Source organism: Microtus pennsylvanicus, chromosome 18 (genome assembly GCF_037038515.1).
Source record: "Microtus pennsylvanicus isolate mMicPen1 chromosome 18, mMicPen1.hap1, whole genome shotgun sequence".
In the NCBI taxonomy this organism is placed as follows: Eukaryota; Metazoa; Chordata; class Mammalia; order Rodentia; family Cricetidae; genus Microtus; species Microtus pennsylvanicus.
In genome coordinates, this window is record NC_134596.1 from 3,192,573 (window position 1) to 3,218,398 (window position 25,826).

Here is a 25,826-nt window from a genome sequence, read left to right on the forward strand (position 1 = left end):
GTAGAAAACAAACCAGGACACCCAGGCCAGCCTCAGCCCCCCAAGCGCTGGGAATATAGACGAGTGGTATCATTTTTACTCAGACTTTTATATTTAAGAGAGCAAGACCCAGGACCCTAACTCTTTCGCTCCCAGGCCCCAGGCTCCGCCTCTATTCTGCAGCCACTAGTGCCGCTGTAATGAGGAGTCTACACTTCCGTGGATCTTCAGGAACTCTGGGGGGTCCAGCCCAACAGGCTTGACTCTGGCTCACAAGGAAGCTGAGTTCTTCTCAGAAGTAAACAAACCCACCCCAACACCTTACTTATCAGACAGAAACAGGTTGGACCAAGACAGCTCCGCGGTGGAACATCTGCCTAGCACATGTGAGACTCAGGGTTCTGAGTTTCATCTCCAGTTACACACACATGGATACACGCGCCCGCGCTCGCGATGGCAGAGATGGCTCAGTGGTTTAGAGCACTGGCTGCTCTTCCAGAGGACCTGGATTTAGTTGAGTCACCCACACAGGTGGACCACAACTATCTGTAAACTCCATTTACAGGGGATCCAGTGCCCTCTTCTGGCCTCTGGCAGACGTGTAGAAAACCGCTCATACAGATAAATAAAATTTAAAAATCTAGAAACAGAATAAGAAAAAAAACACATATAAAATTGGTAAAGATTATTTTGCTTCCATGCCAATTCCACATCCTCAGCAAACACACATTATAACGCAAACTCGAGCCCCCAGGTAGAAAGAGGGCGGCGGGCAATTCCCACGCGGTCCCAGAAACACGCACCTCACCTCATCGCGCAGAACTTCCCACCCAACTCACACACCCCAAGCAGAATCCCGATTCCCGCCGGCGTGACTTAGGTCGCGTCCCCCCTCCATCAGAACTAGGAGTCGACTCTCTTCCCTCAACTCCCAACACCTTCCAGAACTTTCCCAGGCTCCCAAAGTTCTAAGTCCCATCCCCTCCTCTGGACTCTCTACCTGGTGAAGGTTAAGCGAACAAAGACACCACCCCCCAGGCCCAGCCCAGTGTGGTTAGCAGAGTTCAGGACCCAACCCAGCCCACCTCCATGTGGCCAGACAAAGAGACAAACGAGCTGGGCAAGACAGACATCCCTGATGTCGTGCCCTGATCCCCAAGCCTCAGAAGAGCATGGCCGTAGGTCCAAGGGGCCTCGTGGCTCTCGCCCGGCCACTCCCGCGCCTGCTCTGCTCCGTGAGGGGGCCACATGCCCACAGGGCGGACACTTGCAGAAAGGATGGCCCGGGAGGCGCGCGCCTCGCACCCACAGGAGAGCTGCGGCCCGGCGCTCCACGTCCTGTGTCCACAGCCCCTGGCCACCCCGCGCGCTCCTCCTGCCGCAGGCCATCCCTAGGCCCCTAACTCCGAGAAAGTTCCAGCGCCACACTACGGCCGTATCCCAAAGCAAACTCGGGCCCCCAGGCAGAAAGAGGGCGGCGGGCAATTCCCACGCGGTCCCAGAAACACGCACCTCACCTCACCTCATCGCGCGGAACTTCCCACCCCAACTCACACACCCCAAGCAGAATCCCGATTCCCGCCGGCGTGACTTAGGTCGCGTCCCCCCTCCATCAGAACTAGGAGTCGACTCTCTTCCCTCAACTCCCAACACCTTCTCCCCAAGACACCGGAACACCGGAGTTCAGGTCCTCCCTCATACCCAGAGTCCAGATCCCAATATTCCTCTCTCAAACCCAGGGCTCCAGGCCCCAGCTTCCTCCCTCACAGCCAGGAATCCAGGGCCCCATAACTACCTCCTTTCCTAGAGACCCCAACATTTGCACCCAGTGTTTAGCTGGCCTCACACTCCCAAAGCAAACACCTTGCAGCGAGTGTCACGGTGGGATTCCGAGCCTGCTGCCGGGCCCGCCCCCCCCCCCCTGCGGTCCCTCCCACTTTTCCCAAACAAAGCTCCCGGCAACTTTCTCCCTGTGTTGCCCCGCCCGCCCGCGGCTCCCCTGCCTAGGCCGGGAGGTAGGAAGGCGCCGGCGGGAATCGGGATTCTGCTTGGGGTGTGTGAGTTGGGGTGGGAAGTTCCGCGCGATGAGGTGAGGTGAGGTGCGTGTTTCTGGGACCGCGTGGGAATTGCCCGCCGCCCTCTTTCTGCCTGGGGGCCCGAGTTTGCTTTGGGATACGGCCGTAGTGTGGCGCTGGAACTTTCTCGGAGTTAGGGGCCTAGGGATGGCCTGCGGCAGGAGGAGCGCGCGGGGTGGCCAGGGGCTGTGGACACAGGACGTGGAGCGCCGGGCCGCAGCTCTCCTGTGGGTGCGAGGCGCGCGCCTCCCGGGCCATCCTTTCTGCAAGTGTCCGCCCTGTGGGCATGTGGCCCCCTCACGGAGCAGAGCAGGCGCGGGAGTGGCCGGGCGAGAGCCACGAGGCCCCTTGGACCTACGGCCATGCTCTTCTGAGGCTTGGGGATCAGGGCACGACATCAGGGATGTCTGTCTTGCCCAGCTCGTTTGTCTCTTTGTCTGGCCACATGGAGGTGGGCTGGGTTGGGTCCTGAACTCTGCTAACCACACTGGGCTGGGCCTGGGGGGTGGTGTCTTTGTTCGCTTAACCTTCACCAGGTAGAGAGTCCAGAGGAGGGGATGGGACTTAGAACTTTGGGAGCCTGGGAAAGTTCTGGAAGTCATGGAACCTCCAGGGAGGCGGTGTCGGACAGTACGGGAAAAGTTTTCCCTGTTCCTGGCCTCCGGAAAGTCTACGGGAGCTTGGGTTGGAGCGGAGCCCAGGGGGAGGGGGGCGGGCCGTGGAGGCTGCTTGCACGCAGGCCCCGCCCACAGTGGGGGTTATGGGGACTGGGGGAGGGGATGCCTGGGCTCTTTGTTCTGGCCTCCAGATGGCTGGACGACTGAATGCCAATGCCTGAGGCTTGATGGGCGCCCTAGCTCCAGTCCCACCTGGTTCTGTGGTTACTTTCTGGTCTCAGCCAGAAAGCCATGACGATGGCCCTCTCTCTGTGCCTATCTGGGTCTCTGTCCCTGGGTCTCTGCCCCACCCTCTCGCTGGATCTTGGACTCAGCCTCTCCTTTTCCTGCAGCTGCTGCTCCTTTCTTAGCACCTGTTCCTTCTTAGTGGGACTGGAGGTTTTCACTCCGGGCAACTAACCAGACTCCAGTCTTCTTAGTCTACATGGCCTCAGGCACCGCTCTGAAGTGGTCAGGTGACTTCAACCCTATGCAAGTTCCTCCGAGAGCTCGGGAGAACAGCCTCCCAGGTGCCAGGTTTAGGTTTCTCTCCTCCCTCAGACCCAGGAGTCGAGGCTTCAACCCAGAGGTCCAGGCCTAACTTCCTCCCTCAGTCAGGGCTCCCGCCGTGTTCTTGCAACACCATACATAGCTGCTGATCTTTGTCTCTGCAGGCCCAGATGGGGGAACCCCGGACTGGGGCCCCCCTGGATGATGGTGGGGCCTGGACGGGCAGTGAGGAAGGCAGCGAGGAGGGCACTGGAGGCAGTGAGGGTGTTGGAGGAGATGGGGGCCCTGATGCAGAGGGTGTGTGGAGCCCCGACATCGAGCAGAGTTTTCAAGAGGCCCTGGCCATATATCCTCCGTGTGGCCGACGCAAGATCATCTTGTCAGATGAGGGCAAGATGTATGGTGAGTTCCCGGTGGCCGCCCTGACCCCAGTGAGGAAAGTCACACTAACTAACGTGTCCAGAGTCTAGCTAGCTGTGGTGGCAGACACCGCGAGGATTTAGGGTCACCCACAGCTACATTCTGAGCTCTATGCTCTCCTCGTCTTTATAGACCCTGGCTCAAAATAATAAAAATGAGGCCAGGTGTGGTGGTGGCGTGCGCCTTTAGTCCCAGCACTGGAGGACGCAGAGACAGGCGGATCTCTGTGAGTTTGAGGCCAGCCTGATCTACATAGTGAGTTCCAGAACAGGCAGGGCGATGTAGAGAGACCTGTCTCAAAAAAGAAAAAAGAGAAAAATATATAAATAAATGAGAAAACAGAGGGTTGTACCCTTCCCATGACTTAGACTCTCGAAAAATCTGCACAGATTAGGGGAAACTGAGGCACAAGAAGACTTAAGTGATTTGTCAGTGGCCACATAGCTAGTATATGACTGACCTGGTGACCCTGAGGAGTCCCTCAGCCTGGCCTGGCTATAGATGAGTAAAGATTGTTGGCTTGCTAACTTCAGCCCTCATCCTTGTCTTCTCTGGCAGGAAGTTCTGCTGATAGTCTTGCTCTTTTCCATTTTGACCCCTCCAGGCCGGAATGAACTCATTGCCCGTTACATCAAGCTGAGGACAGGGAAGACGAGAACTCGCAAGCAGGTCTCAAAACCGACACTTTGGGGCTTTGGTTTGGGGCCAGGCACTTCCTGAGGGCCATCTTACTGTGCTCGTTCAGGTTCAAGGCAGATGTGGTTCATGTGATTAAAAATGGAACGAAAAGCTTGTGTGTGTGTGTGTGTGTGGTATATCCATGTTTGTGTGTGCGTGAAGCGTGTATGTGTGTGTGGGTATCCATGCATGTGTGTACATGAAGTCTGTAGGTGTAGGGGATCCACACGTGTGTGCATGAAGCTTGTATGTGTGTGGTGTATCCATGCATGTGTGTGCATGAAGCCTGTATGTGTGGGAGCATTGGTATATGTGGGAGGGCGGTATGGATGCATGTGTTTGTAGCCTGTATATGTATGGGGCTATCCATGCATGCCTATGCATAAAGCTTGCATATGTGTGGGGGTATCCAGGCATGTGTGCACATGAAGCGTGTGGGGGGGGTATCGATGCATATGTGTGAATGAGCATGTGGAGGTACGTGGATGACCTCAGGTTTTATCTCAGTAGCGGCCCACTGCTTTGAGACTGGGTCTCTCCCTAGCCTGAAGCTTGCTGATTTGACCAGCCTGGGTAGCCAGCAAGTACCAGCCCGCAGCTGTCTGCACCCTTTAGCGCTAGGATTATAAATTTGCATGGATTAAACTGACATCCTCATGAATGAAGGGCAAACTTTACGGACTGAACCCTGGTCTATGTTTCATGCCCTGTGTTGTAGGCATGTCAGATATTTCTGTAAAATATTTAGATTATGTGCCTGTGAAATGGCTCAGTGGGTAAAGGGGCTTGCTGCTAAGCCTGACCGTGGAACCCACATGGTAGGAGAGCCAACTCCCACAGCTTTTCCTCTGACCTCTGCATATGCACCATGATGCACTTGAACCCATATATATATAAAATGTAATTTGAAATGTTTTGAAAAAAGATTATTTATTATGTGTACAGTATTCTGCTTGCATATATTCCTGCAGGCCAGAAGAGGGTACCAGATTTCATTACAGATGGTCGTGAGCCACCATGTGGTTGCTGGGAATTGAACTTAGGATCTCTGGAAGAGCAGTCAGTGCTCTTAACCTCTGAGCCATCTCTCCAGCCCCCTTAAGTACACTTTTTTTAGTGTGTGTGTCTGTGTGTAACCATGTGCCATGTGCATGTAGAAATCAGAAGACAGCATTCAGGAGTTGGTTCTCTTCTGTCGTGTAGGCCTCAGGGGTGGAGCTTCAGGCATTAGGTTTGGTGCCACGTGCCTTTCCCTGCTAAACCATCTTGTCAGAGCTGATTTCTGTAGGAGGGTTATTACAAAGGGGCTCAGAGAGAGAGACTGAAAGCCATGAAGGAAGGACAAGAGGGGCCTGGGCCTGGAGGATCAGCCGTGGAGGCTGCCCTTCTTCTCCTGTAGATGGCTGTGCTCACCTGTGGAGGAACAGCAGGGACAGCTACAGGGACGAGGGGGCGTGGCCTGTGCTCAAACCTACTTCTCATCCCTCCAGGTCTCAAGTCACATCCAGGTTTTGGCTAGAAGGAAATCAAGAGAAATTCAGTCCAAGCTGAAGGTAAGGATAATGGAAGGTAGAGAGGCTGGGCAGGGAGACGGAGGAAGCGGGGAGGGAGAGCAGGCGAAGGGGAGGTACAGATTCAGAGATTCCATTTGAGAAGAGGACAGAGATTCGGAGACACATTGGGAGACCCAGAGAGATGGGATGGGCACATACACATGGTGTGGGAGTAGATAGAGATCCAGAGACAGAGAAACAGACAGACAGGCACACACACCACACGGAGGGAATGGGGAGACTCCGAGGGAGTGGCCTGGCCTGCAGGTACAGGCCTGCTTATCAAGCAGAGGTTTGTATGACTCCTGTATCTGATAGGATGTCTCTGTCTGCTAGAGTCCCTTCCTCCCTCTGTCCCTGCTGGTCTCTGTCTGTGAGAGCCCCTTCCTCCCTCCGCCCCTGCTGGTCTCATTTCTTTTCCTTTTTGTTTCTCTGGTCCATCATTGCCTCCCTTAGCCTGCATGTGTGTTTTCTGTGAGGGATTGTATTATCTACTCTGTCCACGCTGCTGTGAGCGCCCTGTGCCCTCCAGCCTGAATCCTCATCCCTGTTGCTTTTTATACAATTTCTTTTCTTTTAGCCTAGATTATTTCCTGTTTTGTTTTGTTTTCTTTTGAGAGAGTGTCTCTGTGTAGCTTTAGCTGTCCTGACTCTCCTGGAACTCGCTCTATTGACAAGACTGGCCCCAAACTCATAGCTCCTCCTGCCTCTGCCTCCTGAGTGCTGGGATTTGGGGTGTGCACCACCACTGCTGACTTACTTCCTGTTCTTTTACTGGAAGTGCTCCCTTTTCTGTAGGTCTGTATCCCTGAGGTTCCGATCTTTCTGTACTTTCTTAGTCCCCTCTGTGTTCTGTCTGGAATATGAAACAGCCCCTTCCTGTTCCCAGGGGATTTTGGAAGTCTCATTTCCTGTAGCCTGGGCATACGGAAACACTATGTCTAGTCCTTTCTTGACTTAGAAAACCCGTTAGTATCTTATCCTGGGCTTGTGAACCTTTCTCCCTCTGAGGTAAGGCACATCCTGCTCTGTGCACAGCCCCGATTGGCCTCTGCCAGGCTGACTCAGGGTGTGTTCCGGTGCAGCCTGCAGTTCCCTTGGCACCCCCGCCCCCACCCTGGGTCAGACTCTGAGTGTGGTAAGTCCCCTTGCCCCTCTTCACACCTCTGTACCTCCCACACTGCCCTTCCTGAGGAGGCCAGCAGGGACAGAAAGTATAGGTGGGGACCCTGTGTCACAGCTCCATGCCTTCGTCTCCTAGCACAGCCTGACAGTATTCCACACTGGCTGTCCTGACTAGAACTCTCGCTAACTTGGGCCTCAACCTTTCCCCAGGACCAAGTCTCCAAGGACAAGGCCTTCCAGACGATGGCTACCATGTCTTCGGCACAGCTCATCTCTGCACCGTCCCTCCAGGCCAAGCTGGGTCCTTCTGGCCCTCAGGTGGCCTGGGTTGGGAACTGTGGAGGTCTGGGATGGAAGGATGACGCTAGAATGGCCAGCAGGGGATATCTGACCATTATCTGTGTCTCCTCCTAGACCACTGAGCTTTTCCAGTTCTGGTCTGGGAACTCTGGGCCACCGTGGAATGTTCCAGAGTGAGTACTTTGTGTCCTCTGCATTTCCCTCCCACCTACATCCATTTTGGACATAGATTCTAGAGCCATGCCTGATGACTTTGAGGTCTAGCCCTGCACTTTGCTGGCTAGGGTCTTGCTGGGGGTGCCCCCTTCTATGCGTAGGGCCTCTCTGAAAAGGGGTGCATGGAGAAAATGGCTCCTAAGTGAGAACATCAGTCCTAGAGGCTCATGGCAAGGCAAATGTAAGGCCATGGGAATTCTAAAGTGTCAGGAGAAGGCAGTTGTCTGCTGATGTTCCCCTGGGAAGGGTTGAAGGGGTCCCAAAGGATCACCTTGGAGGAATGTAGGGAACCCAAAGGATCATGGGAAGGCAATTGTAGACCCAGAGGACAAAGGAAGCCATAAAGTCTTGGGGAAGGCAGTTATGGATACAGGTGGTCCTGGAAGGGAGAAGAAGGCCCAGAAGCTTTTGGGGAGGAAGTCCTAAGGTTCCCTGGAGAGATGGAAGACTGCTGAGTATCATGAGAAGGGGAATTTAAGGCCCAAGGCTCAAGGACAGAAGAGGGGTTCCCAAAACGCTCGTGGGAAGACAATAATAGACCTAGAGGCTTCTGGGAAGGATGAGTGGGTCTCAGAGGATCATGGGAGGGCAGTTATAGACCAAGATACTTCTGGGAGGGGCCGCTAAAATGCTTGTGAAGGCTCGCTTCCAGATCTCTGAGGTGGCAGGCACGAGGGCTATGGGTGGGGAAGGGGCTACTGTATTCTTTCATTGTGGGGAGATCACGAGTCTCAGGTATCTGGAGACTACCTGGGCACTGAGGATAACCAGATGTGTTGTAGAGAAAGGAGCCCAGCTGGGCAGTGGTGGCGCACACCTTTAACCTTAGCACTCAGGAGGCAGAGGCAGGCGGATCTCTGAGTTTAAGGCCAGCCTTGACTATAAGAGCTAGTTCAGGATAGGCTTGATAGCTACAGTGAAACCTTGTTTCGAAAAACCAAAAAAAGAAAAAGGAGCCCTAGAACCAGCGTAGCCTGGCTGGATGCTGGTGGTGGTGCAGCCTGGCTGTGTGAGGGCAACATAGGAGTTTTGTATTATCAGAGAATAAAAGATGACAGGTTGTGGGGTCCAGCCACCAGGTTTGTATTATCAGAGAGTAAGATGACAGGTTGTGGGGTCCAGCCACCAGGTTTGTATTGTCAGAGAGTAAGATGACAGGTTGTGGGGTCCAGCCACCAGGTTTGTATTGTCAGAGAGTAAGATGACAGGTTGTGGGGTCCAGCCACCGAGTCCCTAGGGGCTGCGGGGACTGCAGGTGCTCTGGGGGAGACCAGTGCTAATTAGGCCCTCGGTTTCAGGCATACACAGTGGAAGTGTGCAGCGTTGTGAGGAACCACCGGGGGTTTTCTGGTGAGGGAGAAAGTTCTGGGGTTTTCTCTGAGGTTAGTAGGGTTTAGCCAGGTGAAAGGTGGGGGTGGGAATATTTTAGGCAGATAAACAACCCGTGTAAGGCTCACAGGCAGGAAACTGAGGTGAGCCTCTGCAATGGCAGGGGACATCGCTTGATACTAAATACCTACATAGTGTCTGGGCGTGTGCTTTTTAAGGAATAAAGCAGGAAGCTGTAAATTCCTGGACCTGGAATGTGTAAAGAAAGAAAGAGGGGAAATATATATGTGTGTAACATGTGTATATATGTATGTATATATACACACATATATGCTTGTAACATGTGTATATATACATATGTATACATACACATATCTATAGAATTGGGTTCCAGGCTGTACTTGCTAGTCAAGTGTTCTACCACTGGGGTCCATCTCTAGCCTCAAGGGTCTGCTTTTTTTATTTATTTGGTACAGGATCTCAGCTCTGTAGCCCAGTCTAGATGCTCCTGCCTCTGCCCCTAATTTCTGTGATGTTGACTGTGCCACCATCTGCTTTAGAAGGCTAGGGGGGTCTTCCTGAGGAGCTGACATGTGAGTGATGGCCAGGTGACAGGAGATCATGGTGTTGTGGGAAATCCATTGAAGGACTTATTTGAGAGCTGGGAAGAAGAGGCCCTGGGATTCCAATGGGAAGATCCCTGGGGTTTGTCTTATTCATCTTGGTCTGTTGACCCTTGACCTCTCTGACCTCTGGAGTGTGAATCTACAGTGATTATTTCTGAGTAGCCAGTTAAACTAGAATTGACTAAACGTACAGCTGGGCATGGTTGCACATGCGTTCCATGCCCTGGGAGACAGGGAGGTGGGTCTCTGTGAGTTCTAGGACAGCCTGCATAATGAGTCCGTTTCAAAAACAGAAGAAACAAATTTACATGAAAAGTTCCATTCTTTAGGCTTGACTAGCCTAAGTGGCAATCCACCACCTTGGGACAGCACAGAGGTGGGACATTTCCATCGTGTGGAACAGGTGTAGTGGCTCTTTCCCGTTATCCCAGCATGCCAGAGGTTGAGGCAGAAGGATCTCGAGTTCCAGGCAAGCCTAGGCTACACAGCAAGACCCTGCAGCAAAACCCAGGAACTGCGGTGCAGCAAAACCCAGGAACTGGGGTGCAGCTCAACAGTAGAGCCTCTGTCTAGAGTACCCCGGTGAGGGCTGGGGTGTGGCACAGTGATAGAGCCCCTGCCTAGGATCCCCAAAGAGGGGGCTGTTACTCTGTGGAGCACATGCATAGCATACTTGAATCACTAGGTTCAGTTCTAGCCCTCGTGGTTGGGAATGACTGGAGTTGGAGTCCAGGCTTGATGGCGCCCTGGCTGTGTGGCTTTGGGGGGGTCAGTTGACACTGACCTCAGTCACATGTGAAAAACACGCGGAGCAATCATCGCACCCACTGCACCGTCATTGGAGGAACGTTCTGGTCCCGGAGCCTAGCCTTTCATGATCAGACAGCACTGTTGACCGCACTCACAGGTTCCCTTTGTCCTGCAGCGTGAAGCCTTTCTCCCAGACACCGTTCTCTGTGTCCCTGACTCCCCCATCCACCGACCTACCAGGTGAGAGCCTGCTCCCCTGCTCCCATCTTCCTGTTCCTGATCCCAACAGCAATTCCTTCACTTTTTTCTCAACTGTGTACAACCGAGTGGTTTAAACTTAAATTTGCTGAAACAAAAGGAGGAGGAGGAGGAGGAGAAGGAGGAGGAGGAGGAGGAGGAGGAGGAGGAGGAGGAGGAGGAGGAGGAGGAGGAGGAAAAGGAAAGAAATCCAAGGCCAGAATGGCGGCTTCAGGCATGGTTGATCTAGCAGCCCAGTGTGAACATTAGGGACTGCTTCCATCTCTTCCTCGGTGGCAGCTTCTTCTCCATGTAGCTCTGCCAATAGCCCGGAATTTTACACGTTTGACCACGGAAGGGCCACAGGGATTGGTGAAAGAGTTCTTCCCCCCTCGGTTTGTCTCTTTCTGCTGCTGTGACATGCTAACACCACGGCCAAGATCATTGTATACCAAAGATTTCATTTTGGGCCATCTGTGATGGCCGAGAGGAAGCGTGGTGGCAGGAACAAGAAGCTGAAGGCTCCCAACTCTTTATTTATTTATTCTTTTGAGGCAGGGCTTTTCTGTTCTAGCACTCACTCTGTAGACCAGACTGGCCTGGAACACTCCCATTGCGGTGACTAAAGGCACATGCCACTGTGCCCAGCCTGTGGGTTCACATCTTAAACCACACACTTAAAGGAGCACAAACTAGGAGTGGTATATGGCTTTGAAAGTGCCAGGCCCCCTCCCAGTGGCAAGGCCATACCTCCTAAACCTACCACACAGCACTGTGGGTTACAGCTCACGCAGGCCACCACACAGTCAAATGCCACAGGCTCCAAGCGGCAGTGTTGCTTTCTGAAGATGGCGCTGTGCTTTACATTGCTAGCTGCCCGCCACTAAGGCCGTAGCCTGAGGGGAATTCTGTCCCCCTCCCCCAACAATGGCTCCGCTGCTGCTAACGGTAGCCTGAACTAAATCTCTACATTCTTATAAAATTCAAGATTCAAAGGCTAGGGTGAAAACCTGCAAGCTCAGAAAGTTAGAGTTGCAGCTGACTTTCTCAGTTGGCGTCCCAGGAAACCACTCTTCCGCACCACCCCAACTAAAAAACCCATGCTCAGCTCCTTCCTGCTACTTCCTGTCAACTGGCTGCTAGCCCCGCCTCTCTGTGCTTAGGTTAATTTTATTTAATTAAACCAAATGCAATACATCTTTAAATAGTTAAACAAGCTCTTTTCCATCTTCCTCTCAGAGAGGCAGCTTCGTTTCTGCCTCTCTCCCCACTTCTCTGCTTCCCCCCTTCTCTCTCTCTTTCTCTCTCTTTCTGTCCCCCCCTTCACCCTTCCTCTTCCATAACCCCCTGAATAAACATTCAACCTCACCCTGAAAAAAAAATAGTTAAACAAATGCAGCATAAACAAATTAATACATTTTTGCCTAATTAAACACTCTACAACCTAGCAAACTATCCAAATTAAAACAAGAAAAAGTAAAGGCTTACTGATTCCGGTTGATGCAAGGTCCGGAAGTGGGCTCACCAGCTCAGGCATTCAGGCCAGGTGCCTTTGGAGTTGCCTCCGCCCCATCTTACCAACCGGGCTGCTGCTTCTCTGCCATGTCCCTTGCAAGCCAGACTTGGTCAGGTCCAAAAGCTTTCTTAAATTTTATCTCTTGAATTATTATTTGGTAGATTTCCTCTGACACAGTGGCAAGGACTATATGAGCCATCTATCCGGTGCCTTCACCTTATCCTTTTTTGAGGCAGCCTCCTGTATCCCAGGGTGGAATTTGCTTTCTAGCTGAGTATGACTTTGAACTCATGCTCCTGCCTTCACTTCCCAAGCCCTAGGATGCTGTGTGCTATTTCAAGGTCGTGCTGGGGAAAGGGTCCGCCTCTCCATCCCGTCCATAGCTCTAAGTGGAGGTGGCCAAGAGGACACAGTCTGTTGTTGTGAGCAATTCTTTCTTCTCTTTCAAGGGTATGAGCCGCCCCCAGCCCTCTCACCCCTGCCCCCGCCTGCTCCATCTCCCCCAGCCTGGCAGGCTCGGGCCCTGGGCACTGCCCGCCTGCAGCTGGTAGAGTTCTCAGCCTTTGTGGAACCACCAGGCGCAGTTGACTCGGTGAGTGAAACCTGCGGCAGTTGCTGGGTGATGCTGGATTGGAAAAGGGCGGGACAGAAGACAGCAGCTGGTCGTCGCCGTTGGTGTGTTGGTGCGTGTGCGTGCGTGCGTGCGTGCGTGCATGTGCGAGTGCGTCCGTCCCCAGTCGCCAGCCTGAGATTGGGCTTGAGCTTACCCAATAGCCCAGGCTGGCTGAGCAGTGAGCCAGGGGATAAATAAACTAGTCTGCTCAACGGGTCTAAAATTGCAGGCCCGTGTTGCCGAGCCTGTTACGGTGTTCTGGGGGAATCGAACACAGGGTATTCAGTCATTCACCTAATAGCAAATTCTTGCCATTGGACCAACTTTGCAATAGCACACTTAAGGGCCTGGAAGGAGCCATAGTTCTGCTTCTCTGGTTTCTTTATTGTTAAGGTGGGTCTCACTCTGTAGCTCAGGCCTTGAACTTCCTGTTTCTTTCCAGCTCAGCTCCCTGAGGGCTGCTATGGCGAGTGTGCACCACAGCGCCAGCTTTTCATGTGTGTCCCCAGCAGTGGGCTGAGCAGAAGTGCTACCCCAGCGATGTAGGACCTGGGCCTTGCCATTTCTAGCGGTACAGAATCTTCTGGGCTCTCGGAATCCAGCCAGCAGGCAGAGGGAGAGAGATTTTATGGGCCTGTTGTTCACATGCCATTGGCCAGACCTTAGTCATGCGCTCACGCCCAAGTGCAGAGGCCTGGGAGATGCATGTTCACTGCATGCAGTGTCTGCAGCCGCACTAATGCCACCCACCAGGCTGTCAAGGTTTCTAAACAGGGCGATGCTGCTGGGAAGTCTGTGATCCCAGAGCCCCGGAGCCTGGAGGAGCATTGCTTTGGGCTCGGAAGTCAGCCTGAAGCCTGGGATTTAACTCAGGAGAGTGGAAGCTTGTGTGAAGCTCTGGCTTCCAGCCCCAGGGCTGTGTATACTGGGTGTGATATTGCACGCTTGCAATCTCAACAGGCTTATGCCATCATACCTGGGTCACACACTATCACTTCTGAGTCTTTTTCTATACTTGCCAGCATATTTTTCATAACATAAATTATTCCCGACATTTCTATTATCTGTAGGTTGATTTTATGCTTCCCTTCTCTATGGTAGACTGAATTCTGTCTAAACTATCTGATTGGTCTGACAAGAAGCTGAATGACTAATAGCTAGGCAGGAGAGCGGCAAGGCTGCCAGGCGGAGAGAATAAGAGAGATCTGGGAGGAGAAGATCAAGGACCAAGAAAGTAAGAGAGGAGGACACGGGGGGCCGCCATCCAGCCAGCAAGCTCAGGCAGGGACTTGGTGGTTTTTTAGCCCCAGGACTATACAACCAGCCTGTCTAGTGTTGTTGACTTTCTTACTTTTTGGGGCCACCCAGCTCTCAAGTAAAAACACGGAGACTTATTCTTTCTTATGAATAAGCCTCAGCTTGGCTTGTTTCTAGCCAGCTTTTCTTAAATGATCTCATCTGCCTCTTGCCTCTTGGCTTTTACCTTTCTCTGTGCCCCCCCTTTACTTCCTACTCCATGGCTGGATGGCGGCCCCAGTGCCTCCTCTTACTGCTCTTGGTCCTTGATCTTCTCCTCCCAGGTCTCTGCCTACGAGCCCCGCCCATCCTCTCTCCTGCCTAGCTAATAGGTCGGTCAGCTCTTTCTTAGACCAATCAAGTGTTTTAGACGGCAAAGTAACACAGGGTCACAGAGTTAAAACAAATGCAACGTAAAAGAATGCAGCACATCTTTGCATCTTTAAACAAATATTCCATAGCATGGACAAATGTAACACATCTTTACCTAATATTCTACAACATGTCTAGTTCTTATGTGTATAGAAGGTGATCTCCCTGGGGGGGGGGGCTAGTGAAGTCTTCCCTGTAAAGGACACGTGTGAGCTGGGCTTTGAGGGTTACAGAGGAGTTTGCTGGGTGCCGCATTGTAAATTTCAGGAGCAGAAATGGAATTTTCAAGGAAATTAACGACAAAATATGGTGGGAGGTGGCAACCTTGCAGAGAGGAGGGCAGGCGCTGGGTTCTGGGAACTGAGTCAGCTCTGGGCCTGTGTGAGGGATGGAAAATGTGGGAGAGGTTAGGCTGGAGAATGAGACAGGAAGAGGTGTGAGCAGATTGGGACAGACTGCTGGGGCCACCGGGCTGCACGTGGGTCTAGCTCATGTCCGCTCACCCTGTGTCGCAGTTCCAGAGGCATCTGTTTGTCCACATCAGTCAGCAGTGCCCCAGTCCTGGAGCGCCGCCCCTGGAGAGTGTGGACGTGCGACAGATCTATGACAAGTTCCCCGAGAAAAAGGGTGGCCTCCGGGAGCTGTATGACCGAGGGCCACCCCATGCCTTCTTCCTGGTCAAGTTCTGGGTGAGTGCTCCTAAGTCATGGCTCTATCAGTCGGGCACAAGGAGGGTCTTGGGTCTGCCTGGGCCATCCTTCAGAGTCAAAACAAACACTGTGATTGTTGGGTTTTGTTTTACTCTTTATTCTTTGCTCTTTGAGGGGCCTGCTACCCAGCTCCCTTTAAATCACACACGGAGTATTATTTATGAATGCCTCATCCTAGCTTGGTTTATTTTTAGCCAGCTTTCCTAACTTATGATCCCATCAACCTTACACCTCTGGCTTTTCCTTCTCTTACTTCTGTATACCTGACTTTCACTCTGACTGTACGACTGGCTGGGGGCTGGGTAGCTGACCCCGATGTCCTCCTCGCTTCCTTTTAGTGTTCCTTGACCCTCTTCTCTCAGAGTTCTTCTCTTATTTATTCTCTCCTGCCTCGCTATTGGCCGTTCAGCTCTTTATTAGACCAATCGGGTGTTTTAGACAGGCAAAGTAACAGCTGCACAGGCTTAAAGAAATGCAACATAGAGAACTGCAGCACAACTTTGCATCATTACACAACTATTCCACAGCATAAACGAATGCGGCACACCTTAAGCTAATATTCTATAATGAAACACTCTCTGGGGGAGTATGTCGGTCGAATGCAGGGCTTCCTCTATGATGGCCCTGAGTGGAGCAGACCGTGGGGACATGGAGGGCTGTCCGTAACCAGCCGTCTGGTGTGTGTCCGGTTGCCTGACTGGCACCAATGAGGGTGTCTGGTCCTGAAAGGAAGTCCATAGGGGGTTTCAGTCCGTTTGGTTTCCCTGGGTGTCTGGCTGTAGAGCTTTTGAGCCTTGTATTATGGTATATGCCTGTCATTCCAGTGCTCAAGACTCTGAGGCAGGAGAATACAGAGTTCAAGGACAGCCTGAACTATTTAGGGGGACTTTAGCTCAAACCAAACCAAACAAAAAAATAAGTAAAGGGCCAGGCAGTGGTGGTGTGCACCTTTAATCCGAGCACTTGGGAGGTAGAGGCAGGTAAGGGCCCTGGATGCTCTTCCAGAGGACCCGGGTTCAATTCTCGGCACCATCGTGTATCTGTAATCCTAGTTCCAGAGGAACTCTTCTGGCCTCTGATAGTACTGCACATGTGTGTTGCTGAGACATACGTGCAGCTGAACACTCATGCATATAAAATAAAAGTAAACCAATCCTGGAAAAAGACAAAACCAACAAAGCCCCTAAGCTTTCTGTGTGGAGGCCTGCTAGGGCTCTAAGTGGGATGCTGCAGACTGACCATAGGCTTCAGAGGCTCCTCCGGCTGTCTGGAGCCTGGCTCCTGATGGAGTGGGGGGCTGCCAAGGCCTTTCTCCCTGGCTGTTCTGGAACTCACTTGGTAGACCAGGTTGGCCTTGAAGTCCAGAAATCCACCTGCCTCTGCGTGCTGGGATTAAAGGTGTGCACCACCACGCGTGGCTGAGGCTTTTTGAGACAGACTCCCCTTCCCGTTATAGCCTAGGCTGACCTCCAATCAGCAGTCCCCTTGCCTCAGTCTCCCCAAATGCCACCATGGCCACGGGAATAGGGATTTGCCCTGCATCAAAATGCCCTGTTGCTGGGGTAGCGGGTGGAGTCAGGCCTCTGAGGTGAGTGTCCTGGTCAAAGAGCTGCAGCTAAAGTCAGGCCACATCTGCCTGCCCGACATTGGGGTGACAGGTACAGGTGCATTCCTGAGGATGGGCGGGAAGGAGAGGACCCTGGCTCTGCTGATAGTGGGGAGTCAAACCACTTGCTTTTGCAGGTGAGAGGTGGGAAGGTGGGAGGTTACAGGAGGATATAGAACTCTGATCAGTTGCTGCGGGTAACTTGCCTGCTTGTAACTAGGCCCTTGTCAGAGGCTAAAAGTCCTTTTCTTTTTTTTTTAATTTCATTTTCTTTGTCTTAAACCCCAGCCACTTCTTTTGTTTCCATTTTAGAGACATGGTTTCTCTGTGTATAGATCCCAAGTGCTAGCATTATAAGCTTGCACTATTATGCCTGGACTGAACTCTAGAGCTAGGAGCTTTTGGGCAAAAAACTTGGGTTTTCTGGCTCCTGGGTTCCTAGATAGTGAGAGTCAGGACTATTCTGGGGCCCCTACTGTTGTATGATGTTAAGCTCTTTCTTTGAGGGTGCCTGTCACCCAGCTCCCAAATAAATCACACACAGAGGCTTATTCTTAGTTATGATTGCCCGGCCTTAGCTTGGCTTTTTTTTTTTTTTTTTTTTTTTGCCAGTTTTCTTAAATTATCCCAACTACATTTTGCCTCTGGGCTTTTATCTTTCTCTATTTCTGTATACCTTTCTTTACTTCTTTCTCTATGGCTTGCTGTATAATTGTGTGGCTGGTCCCTGGTGTCCTCTTTAGTTTCTCTTCCTTCCCCAGTTCTCCTATTTATTCTCTCTGCCTGCTTACCCTGCCTACCCTTGCTCCTGCCTTGCTATTGGCCGTTCAGCTCTTTATTTGGACCATCAGGTGTTTTAGACAGACAAAGCATCACAGCTTCACAGTTAATCAAATGCAGCATAAAAAAAAGTCACACACCTAAAAATACTATCCCCAACACCCTCCATCTCTAGTCTTCCTGGAACTGTGGGTGGGTCTTCTGCTCATGCCGACCCAGGGACTTTGGAAGCTGACATGGGGTGTGTGTGTGGGGAAGCAAGTGGGTGCAGCTCAGGGAGCCTGGAGGTCCGGATTTGTCGGATTTCCCTCAGTTGAACTGGGCCTCTTCATCTTGTCTTTCAGGCGGACCTGAATTGGGGCCCAAGCGGTGAAGAGGCAGGGACCAGCGGAGGCAGTGGTGGCTTCTATGGAGTGAGCAGCCAGTATGAGAGCCGGGAGCTCATGACACTTACCTGCTCCTCCAAGGTCTGCTCCTTTGGCAAGCAAGTGGTGGAGAAAGTGGAGGTGAGGCCCTGGGGCTAGAGCACAGCCTGCATCTGGAGTAAGCGGTCACAGGCATGTGGGCAGGCAGAGTGAGGGAGGGCCATCCCAACCTCTCTGGCTCAGCGCACGTGCTAGGAACTAACTCCACAGAAGGCTGAGGGTGTAGTTTAGTTGGTAGAATGCTTGCCCTATACTATGTAGACCACTCATCAGGAGTTTCAAGTCTATCCTCAGCAACGTAGGGAGTTCCAGGCTGGCCTGGCCTACGAGACCCTGTCTCAAACAAAACAGGAATAAGCAACTAAAAGCCACAACTAGGGCTCATTTCAAGGGTTGAAATGTCTAGAGATCGAATCTACAAGATGAAAAAGGGTCTTAAGGGTGTGCTAGGAATCTGGAGTGGGGAGGGACTGGAGGACTTGGGGACTCAGGCGCAGTCTGGAGATGGTATTGGGGTGTTTGGAGGTCACTGAGGTCTCAGACTGTGACTCTGAGGAGACGCAAGGTTCCTAGTTTGCAGGTTCAGAGGCCCCGGTCATTAAAGGTGGGGTGCTGGGGGAACTCTGGTTGGCTCTTAGGGTGGCCACTGTGCTTCCCACTCCCAGACAGAGCGGGCCCAGCTGGAGGATGGGCGCTTTGTGTACCGCCTGATGCGCTCCCCCATGTGTGAGTACCTGGTTAACTTCCTGCACAAGCTGCGGCAGCTGCCTGAGCGCTACATGATGAACAGTGTCTTGGAGAACTTCACCATCCTCCAGGTGACATGCTGGGGCGGGCAGGAGAACATCACCATCCTCCGGGTGACATACAGGGGCAGGAGAACGTCACCATCCTCCGGGTGACATGCTGGGGTGGGCAGGGCAGCCCCCCCAGAGACTCCCACTCCACCCCACCACAGCATGAGCCCGTTCTCCCGGCAGGTGGTGACCAACAGGGACACTCAGGAATTGCTGCTGTGTACTGCCTACGTCTTTGAGGTCTCCACCAGTGAACACGGAGCCCAACACCATATCTACCGCCTGGTCAGGGACTGATGGGGCCACGCTGTTGGTTGTCATCAGAACACCCCCTTTCCAGGAAGGACCCTTTGGCTCTCCCTGTACCCCTCATTTGGAGAGAGGGCCATGATAAAGAGGCCTGATTTCAAGCTTGAGCAAGGGGGGCTGTCTCCTATTAGAGGGGAACCCAAAAACTTGTTGAGCTGAATGAGCTGACCTCACAGGGAGCATTTGACAGGACATCAGGGATTGGGGACAGGAGTGCATGCCCACAGGTACAGCACTGGTCTCTCAGTTCTACAGGGTCCCTCTGTGCTCTTCTGCAGAAGGAAGCGGGGCAGTGTGGGAGACATTACTCATTGCCCCGTACCCTTCCTGTTTTCCACCCGCCCCATGTCTGCCTCTCTCTCCCTCACACCCTTTCTCTGATCTGGGATGTCACAATTGAAGATAACGGCTTCCCAGCTGGGGGCAGAATGAAGTGGGGCCTGAATTTTTTTAATATAAGGAGATATTTATACAGTGTTAAGATTAATGTTATCTCAGCTAGGGCAAGCAGTGGGGTGGTACTTCTTAATCTCATCCCCATTTTAAGTGAGCCTCAGACCACCCTGCCACCTTCCTTTCCCCAAGAGTGATGGTTTATGTTCCGAAGGAGAATAAAGCTATTTTTACCAAAACGAAGGGGATTTATTTGAAGTATCGTGTGGGAGGTGGCAGACAGATGGTGTGGAGCCGAGGAGATGGGGAAGGAAGCCGGGGACAGAGGGAAGGCCCTGGCCCCGTGGGGGAAGTAATGGCTGTCGGTTAAGGGCAGACACCTGGATCCCCAGGGACTGAGTCCCAAGGCACTAGCCCTAAGACCAGCCAGGAAGGAAACATTTCCTGGCTGCGTGGAGGTGTGGGCGCCGATGCGACCGGCCAGGCCTAGCGGTACCGGGCCAGCCGGTCATACACGTGGTCCAGATTTCTACACAGGAATATTGAGAGCGTCATGAAGCTGAGCTGCAGAGAAAGACGGTGTTTCAGGGTTGGAGAAGGGGTGGTGCCTGAAGGGAAAGGCAAAAGGAGAAGCAAAAAGTGGGCGTGCACAGTTTAGAGTGACTAGTGGCGATGAGAGCGGGCAGCCCAGTGGCAGTCTGAAAGCTCAGAGGCAAGCCCAGCGTCCTTTATTCTGGAGACGCAGCAGTCTCTGCGTGTTCCCCGACCTCCACCTCAACGTCTGCGCTCTCCGTCTCAGGCTGCTCCTCGTCCGTATCCCACAACGGCCAAGGCCCCAAAGCCATGGGTAGCTTGCCTTGTGCCTTGTCCCCCCAAGTTGGGCAGGCACCCGCCATGCCCCAGCTGCCCCATGGGGTGCTGCTGCGTCCGCTGCTACTACTAATCCCGCCCCAGCGCCCGCTGCAGCCATCAGCGCTCAGCCCGGGCGTAGGGCTCGAACCCTCGGTTCCCTGCAGCGGCAGCACCGGCTCTTTGCTGAGCGATCTACGATGTAGCTGCAGACACAGCGCCATCTCGCTTACCTGCGGGAGAGGGTAGCAGGCAGAGCTCGCATATGGCCAAGAGTTTGCAGAAGCCAGGTCTCCGCCCCATCCCATGTTAGAGCTGCCATAGATAGACGCAAAGCAAGCGCGTTTCCTCGGCAACGGGAAAACATCTAGACAGACCAATCACTGATGGGGGCGGGGCCAAGTCACCTCAAGAAGACCAGCTCCCAAGCAGATAGCCACTATGGAGATGAGATTGTTGTGCAGCCACTTCCGGAGGCTCTGTGCGCAGCCCTGGGATTACAGGAAAAGTATAAAGGTGTTGTTGCTTCTGGAATTCATCCCCAAGCCCAGGAGCCCCTCAGATCTTCTTTTAGGTGCCCAATGCCTAGGTATCCAAACACGACTTCTCCAAACTTTGCCTTATGCCCATGGTCCAAGCTCTCCGCCTTTGTTCATGTTTCGCCTCTCACTCTGAGGGCCCCGCCCCATGGAGCTCACGCACCTCCCACCTCCAGGTACCTGCTCCTGAGTTGCCACGCCCACTGATCTGTCTTTTCTTGTAGCTGCCCCCTCCCAAGCCCACCTGATGCCACGCCTCGTGTAGGCCTGGATCACATCAGAGGGCCCCACCTACCTTTCTGTTCAAGAATCCTAATGCTTGTGTGGGCCACAGTCACTCTGGGGGACCCGCTTCTCCTGACCTCTTTGGGCCACGCCTTTGATCTAGCCGCACCCTCCAAGCCCTGCCGGCTTTCTTAAAGACTCTGCCCTTTAGAGGTCCCGCCCACCGACGGCCCACCTCCCCGGTGCCCGTCTCACCTCTCGGTAGTAGGGGGCTTTTGCGGGAAGAGTGCATAGGTCAGCGGTCCCCATGTGCTGGGAGAGGAGCTTCTCATAGCTTGAGGAGTCATTGGTCGCCGTGAAATTGTAGCAGGAGCAGGGCACCAAGGGCCCCTGAGACTCGTTCCCTTTCAGCATGCGGGCGCTGATCCAGTCCCGGGGAGAGTGCCAGCCGCAGCAGCGCAGCTGATGGGATGGGGCTAGAGTCAGGGACCCGGGGTCTGGGCTGTAGATGTGCAGCCAAGCCTGGGAGCCGGGTAGGAATGATGGGTGTGTAAGATACGATGGGGCCAAGGTGACCTGGGCTCTGCCGAGGAGCATCAGGTGAACCCGAGATTGTGGGTCACCCGTGTGATTCTGTCTTGGCATGCCAGAGCTGGACTACATGCGAGGACGGGAGTTCCTCGCATAGAAATTTTGGGACTGGGGTGGAGCAACGTCAGGGCCAAGGGTCTGGGGACTTAGCTGCATGATGCTGTCATCTGGGGGTACTCAAGCCGAGTAGAGGGAACAGGTGACCGGCGGCCCCCACAGAGGCACAGTCTCCTTAAATCCCAGGCTGACGCTGAGATTTTAGAACCATGTTAGAGTCCAGGGTGTTAACTGTCCGGGACATAAGATGTAGGTAGCTCACACACCTGGAACTGCGTGTAATCCCAGTTCTCTTCAGCCGCTGTATCACCCAGGTTGGCGCCATAACCTTGGATCGTCTGCAGCACCAGCTCTTGCACCCTTCGTTCCAGCTGAGCGGGTGTAGGTGAGGATGAAATGAGTCGTCCCGACTGCCCCAGTTCCGCCCATGGTGTTCACCCCAGAAGTCCAACCTTGCACCCTTGGGTTTCTTCCCGAATGACTGGCAGTGCTCTCTTCCTCAGAATCTCAGAAGTGTTTCTACGGGTTTTTACACCTCCATTGCTTCTTCCTCTTTTTTTTTAAAGTTTGGATTTAATTTTGAAATAAAATTATTTTGGAATAAAATTATTTTCCTGCATAACCCACCTTGGTCCGGAACTCTTGGTCCTCCTGACTCTATATTCCAAGTGCTGGAATTACAGGTACCCAGGATTGGGGACCAAACCGACCACCTCATGAGTGCTAGGCAAGTACTCACCAGCAGAATAAATGCTAGGCACAAGTCAGTCTATGTCTGCCTCTGTCTCCATCCTGCCCTCCCTCTCCAGAGTCTCTCTATGGAACCCCGGCTGCCCTAGAATTTGTTGTATACATCAAGCTGTCTTCAAAGCGATCTGCTTGCCTCTTCCTCCAGAATACCGGGGTTAAAGATGTAGGCCACCACACATGGCCCCTTCCTTTTTAATAAACGTGGCCTCACTTTGTTGCCCAGACCAGCCTTGGTCTCCTGGGCTAAGTAATATTAGCCTGTGACAGCCAGGACCACACGCACCAGCACGCCAGCGTTCCCTCTCTGCCTCCATCCCCGTGTCTTTCTGATTGTCTTCCTGGTTGATGATGGCGCCTGCCTTTGTTTCTCTCCCCACTCCTGCCCCTCAGCCTCCTTGGCAAACTTACCCGGGTCCGCTGAGTGTAGATGAGGATCCCTATGGTGATCTGTGTGGCAAAGAGGAGCAGCAGCATTCCAAAGTACTGAGGACAGAACGGAGAGGGAGGTGACAGGTGAAAGGAGGCCTCTGAGGGGCAGGACGGGGTCGGTGATGGGCAGAGTTACTCACCAGGCCCAGAAGACAGCGCAGTTCCTTCAGAGCCCCCAAACAACCCAGGAGGGCCAGGGTCATGGTGAGGACACCGGAGACTGCCAGGACCTTGGCCCAGGTCTGCAGTGGCATGAAGGACAAGCCTGAGGCAGTGAACGTCAGTGAGGGCTGGGCCGGGAAATAGCAACTGCACTTGGCCATCCCGGCAGAGCACTATCTCCCGCCCTGAGTTAGTTTTTCTCCCTTTGAGATTCTCCTCCTGTTTTTTGGCTCTCGGTCCCACTTCTCCAGACTTTGCAGTCTCATTTCTGTGGCATCACTAGCCCTTGGAGGGCCACCAGGTTAGAGATAATTTTCCTAAATTTTTCTTTTTCTTTTTCCCCTGAGATAGTCTCTTGTAACTCAGGCTGGCCTTGAACTCACTTTGTAGCCAGGGGTGACCTGGAACTTCTGATCTTCCTGCCTACACCTCCCGTGTGCTGGGATAACAGGTGTTCTGAAGTACGCATGAGAACATTGTTCAACCCAGTGATCAACGTGGTAAATAAATATGAGTTGCTTTTTTGTTTGTTTTTTTGAGATAGGCCTTCTCTATGTAACTCTAGATGTCCTGGAACTTGCTCCATAGACCAAACTGGGCTGGAACTCACAGAGATCCGCCTGCCTCTGCCTCCGGAGGGCTGGGATTAAAGGCGTGCACCACCACCGCTTGACTGCGATGCTATGGATTTGATTCCCCCTTTATCAGTAGTTTCCTTACTATAACTTATTTCTGTTCTTCCCCTTCCCTGCTGTGTGACACCTAGCAAGACACTTCCCTTCTGTGAACCTCAAGAAGGGAGGGTCTGTGAGCCCCAGCCCAAGATGTGACACAGGAAGTATTTGTGAAATGTCTATCATTTCTGTTATTGTTTGGAATCATGACCTCATTTCGTTACAGTTGTTTTTGAGCCTGTCTCTCACATAGCCCAGCCTGGCCTCCAGACCACTGTGTAGGCAAGGAGAGGCTCTTGCTCCCCTCGCTCCACCTCCTGGAGCTCGGATGGTAGGCACGCACCATGACATCCAGTTTACACAACCTGTCTGCTTGGAAAGACACGGCACAGAGGCACAGTGGTGGTGGCCAATGGGCCACTAGAACGCGAGCCCTTTCCGAAAAGTTTGTAACTCCTGAGGGCCTCTAGGGCAAAGGAGATACCAGGCGATGCCTTAGGTGGGATTCTGGGTCAGGTCCACCCCGGGAAGACCCTCCCTTACTGCCCAGCCCTCTCACCCATAAAGAATGCAAAGCTGGTCTTGTCAATGAGAACCCAGATGCCAAAGCAGAAAAACAGGCTTCCTAGTACCTAAGGGAAGAGAAGAGGAGGGGTTTGCGGGCAATCCAGGGCCACCCGTGGTCCTGGGACCCCTGCCGGGCAGCCATGAGTAGACTCACAAAGAAGAAGAGGTTGAAAACGAAGAGGAAGTACTTGATGAGGCTGAGGCAACTCTCCTGGGCTGACATCTTCTCCTAGATGGGGAGCGACCAGCTTGAGGAACCCAGACAGAAGAGGTGTTGGTCACAGGGGACCAGGGGGATAGTGGTCGGAGAAAGAGAGAGACTGAGAGAAGGAGGCACAAAGGAAGAGGGCAGAGAAAGAGGAAGTTCCAGGGGTGGAGCTCCACCCAGCCCTTTTAATTTAGTGACTGGCAGCTGAGTTCTTGTCTTCTTCATGACTTCCGCAGGGCACACAGCAGCACCTTGGGATACGTGGGTACCAAGGACACAATGGGTGGTCCCTCGCAGGTGTCCATGGCTCAGGGAGGGTACACAGGGCCTCCTGAAGGACTTCCACCCACATCTGGGTCCTGGAACCTCAGGGCTGTCTCTGCAGAGGCCAACCTCACAGACACTCTGACCTCACTGCTCCCTGGCTCCGCCCCTGCATCTTGCGGTCCTCTCTTTAGGACCCACAGCCCTTGAACTAACTCTCTCTGCCCTTCTTTGTCCCTTCGGCCTCTGTCGTGTGTGCGTGCGTGTGTGTGTGTGTGTGTGTGTGCGTCTTTCTCTGGGTCTCCCCCCCACCAGACCAGGTGCTCCCATGTGCTGAGGGCTGGGGTTGGACACCAGAGGAAGTGAAAGTTCAACGGAGGAGGTGTGACAGTCCCAGGGGTGAGGAGAGCAGCTAGGCAATGCAGGAAGTGAACCTCAGGTGGCACTTCCTGCCTCTGTGGAGAAACCTAAGGGGAGGAGGCGCCAGAAGAACCAGGCATCGGCAGTGGGGTGTCCCAGAACACCCAGCATCTCCATGCTTTCCTATGATGTGCCCATGTGTCCCTCACGCTTGTCAGGTCCCCAGTTCCTCACAGACTTACAGTTGGGGGGGGGAGGGTTCCTATCACCCAGCTTCCTCTTCAAGCCCTAGGTCTCTGAGGTGGCAGCTCTCTGTCTCTGAGACAAGGCTCGGTTCTTTCTTTCTTTCTTTCTTTCTTTCTTTCTTTCTTTCTTTCTTTCTTTCTTTTCCTTCCTCTCTTCTTTTGTGTGCGTATGTGCTGTGTGTTCACGTGTGTATGAGTGCACACCTGCATTTGGAGGCTGAAGGACAAACATCAGATGTCATTCCTCAGAAGCTGTCCCCTGTGTTTGTTTGTTTGTTTTGTTTTTAGAGACAGGGTTTCTCTGTGTAGTCCTGGCTGTCCTGGAACTCTCTAAGTAGATCAGGCTGCCTTAGAACTCACAGCGATCCACCTGCCTCTTCCTCCTGAGTGCTAGGATTAAAGGTGTGCGCCACCATGCCTGGCTCCCTTATTTTGAATGAGGTGTGTGTGTGTGTGTGTGTGTAACTTTGGCGGCTGGATCTTTCCTGTCACAGGTTGTGCCCCAAGCCAGGCTCAGCTACTTGTCCCCAGTAAGCTAATTAGAAGAACCAAATTAATAGTGGAAAGCAGAAAAGAGATTTATTCACGGTGGCCCCATCAGGAAGAGGCAAATAGGCCAGTGAGCCCTCCAGTCC

At 53.0% G+C, this 25,826-nt stretch overlaps 2 protein-coding genes and 1 long non-coding RNA gene across 5 annotated transcripts; 1 reads left to right on the forward strand and 2 right to left on the reverse strand.

Annotated features, from left to right (window-relative positions):
- Nucleotides 1–1,961: 1,961 nt before the first annotated feature.
- Nucleotides 1,962–19,505, forward strand: Tead2 (TEA domain transcription factor 2). Of its 2 annotated transcripts, none has more exons than XM_075952381.1 (12): nt 1,962–1,994; nt 3,385–3,622; nt 4,245–4,309; nt 5,809–5,871; nt 7,207–7,314; nt 7,411–7,469; nt 10,393–10,457; nt 12,420–12,562; nt 14,767–14,940; nt 17,692–17,853; nt 18,438–18,590; nt 18,753–19,505. In XM_075952381.1, the coding sequence occupies exons 2-12, from the start codon at nt 3,391–3,393 to the stop codon at nt 18,864–18,866; spliced, it is 1,338 nt and encodes a 445-aa protein (XP_075808496.1). In that variant the 5' UTR covers nt 1,962–1,994; nt 3,385–3,390; the 3' UTR covers nt 18,867–19,505. The 2 variants fall into 2 exon arrangements, with proteins under 2 accessions (XP_075808496.1, XP_075808497.1); XM_075952382.1 differs by lacking the exon at nt 1,962–1,994 and adding an exon at nt 2,017–2,078.
- LOC142837336 (uncharacterized) lies at nt 3,967–12,437 on the reverse strand. Its single transcript, XR_012908250.1, has 3 exons — nt 11,943–12,437; nt 5,732–5,833; nt 3,967–4,276 (listed from the first exon to the last, which is right to left on the reverse strand). It is a non-coding gene; the product is annotated as an uncharacterized LOC142837336 (long non-coding RNA).
- Nucleotides 19,499–24,705, reverse strand: Cd37 (CD37 molecule). 2 transcript variants are annotated; one of them, XM_075952384.1, is made up of 9 exons: nt 24,574–24,705; nt 24,269–24,343; nt 24,107–24,179; nt 22,852–22,976; nt 22,691–22,765; nt 21,799–21,903; nt 21,140–21,346; nt 20,528–20,611; nt 19,499–19,835 (listed from the first exon to the last, which is right to left on the reverse strand). In XM_075952384.1, exons 1-9 carry the CDS (start codon nt 24,625–24,627, stop codon nt 19,758–19,760), a joined length of 876 nt encoding a protein of 291 aa, XP_075808499.1. In that variant the 5' UTR covers nt 24,628–24,705; the 3' UTR covers nt 19,499–19,757. The 2 variants fall into 2 exon arrangements, with proteins under 2 accessions (XP_075808499.1, XP_075808498.1); XM_075952383.1 differs by having other exon boundaries at nt 19,499–19,879; nt 24,269–24,642.
- Nucleotides 24,706–25,826: the final 1,121 nt, after the last annotated feature.

Coding starts and splice junctions, on each gene's coding strand:
- Tead2 (XM_075952381.1), top strand. CDS start 3,391: ATGGGGGAACCCCGGACTGGGGCCCCCCTGGATGATGGTGGGGCCTGG. Junction 5,872..7,206: donor AAATTCAGTCCAAGCTGAAG/GTAAGGATAATG, acceptor ACCTTTCCCCAG/GACCAAGTCTCCAAGGACAA. Junction 7,315..7,410: donor TGGGTCCTTCTGGCCCTCAG/GTGGCCTGGGTT, acceptor GTCTCCTCCTAG/ACCACTGAGCTTTTCCAGTT.
- Cd37 (XM_075952384.1), bottom strand. CDS start 24,627: ATGGACACCTGCGAGGGACCACCCATTGTGTCCTTGGTACCCACGTAT. Junction 22,766..22,851: donor TGCGCTGTCTTCTGGGCCTG/GTGAGTAACTCT, acceptor TTCTGTCCTCAG/TACTTTGGAATGCTGCTGCT. Junction 19,836..20,527: donor TGGGAGCTGGTCTTCTTGAG/GTGACTTGGCCC, acceptor CTTTCTCTGCAG/CTCAGCTTCATGACGCTCTC.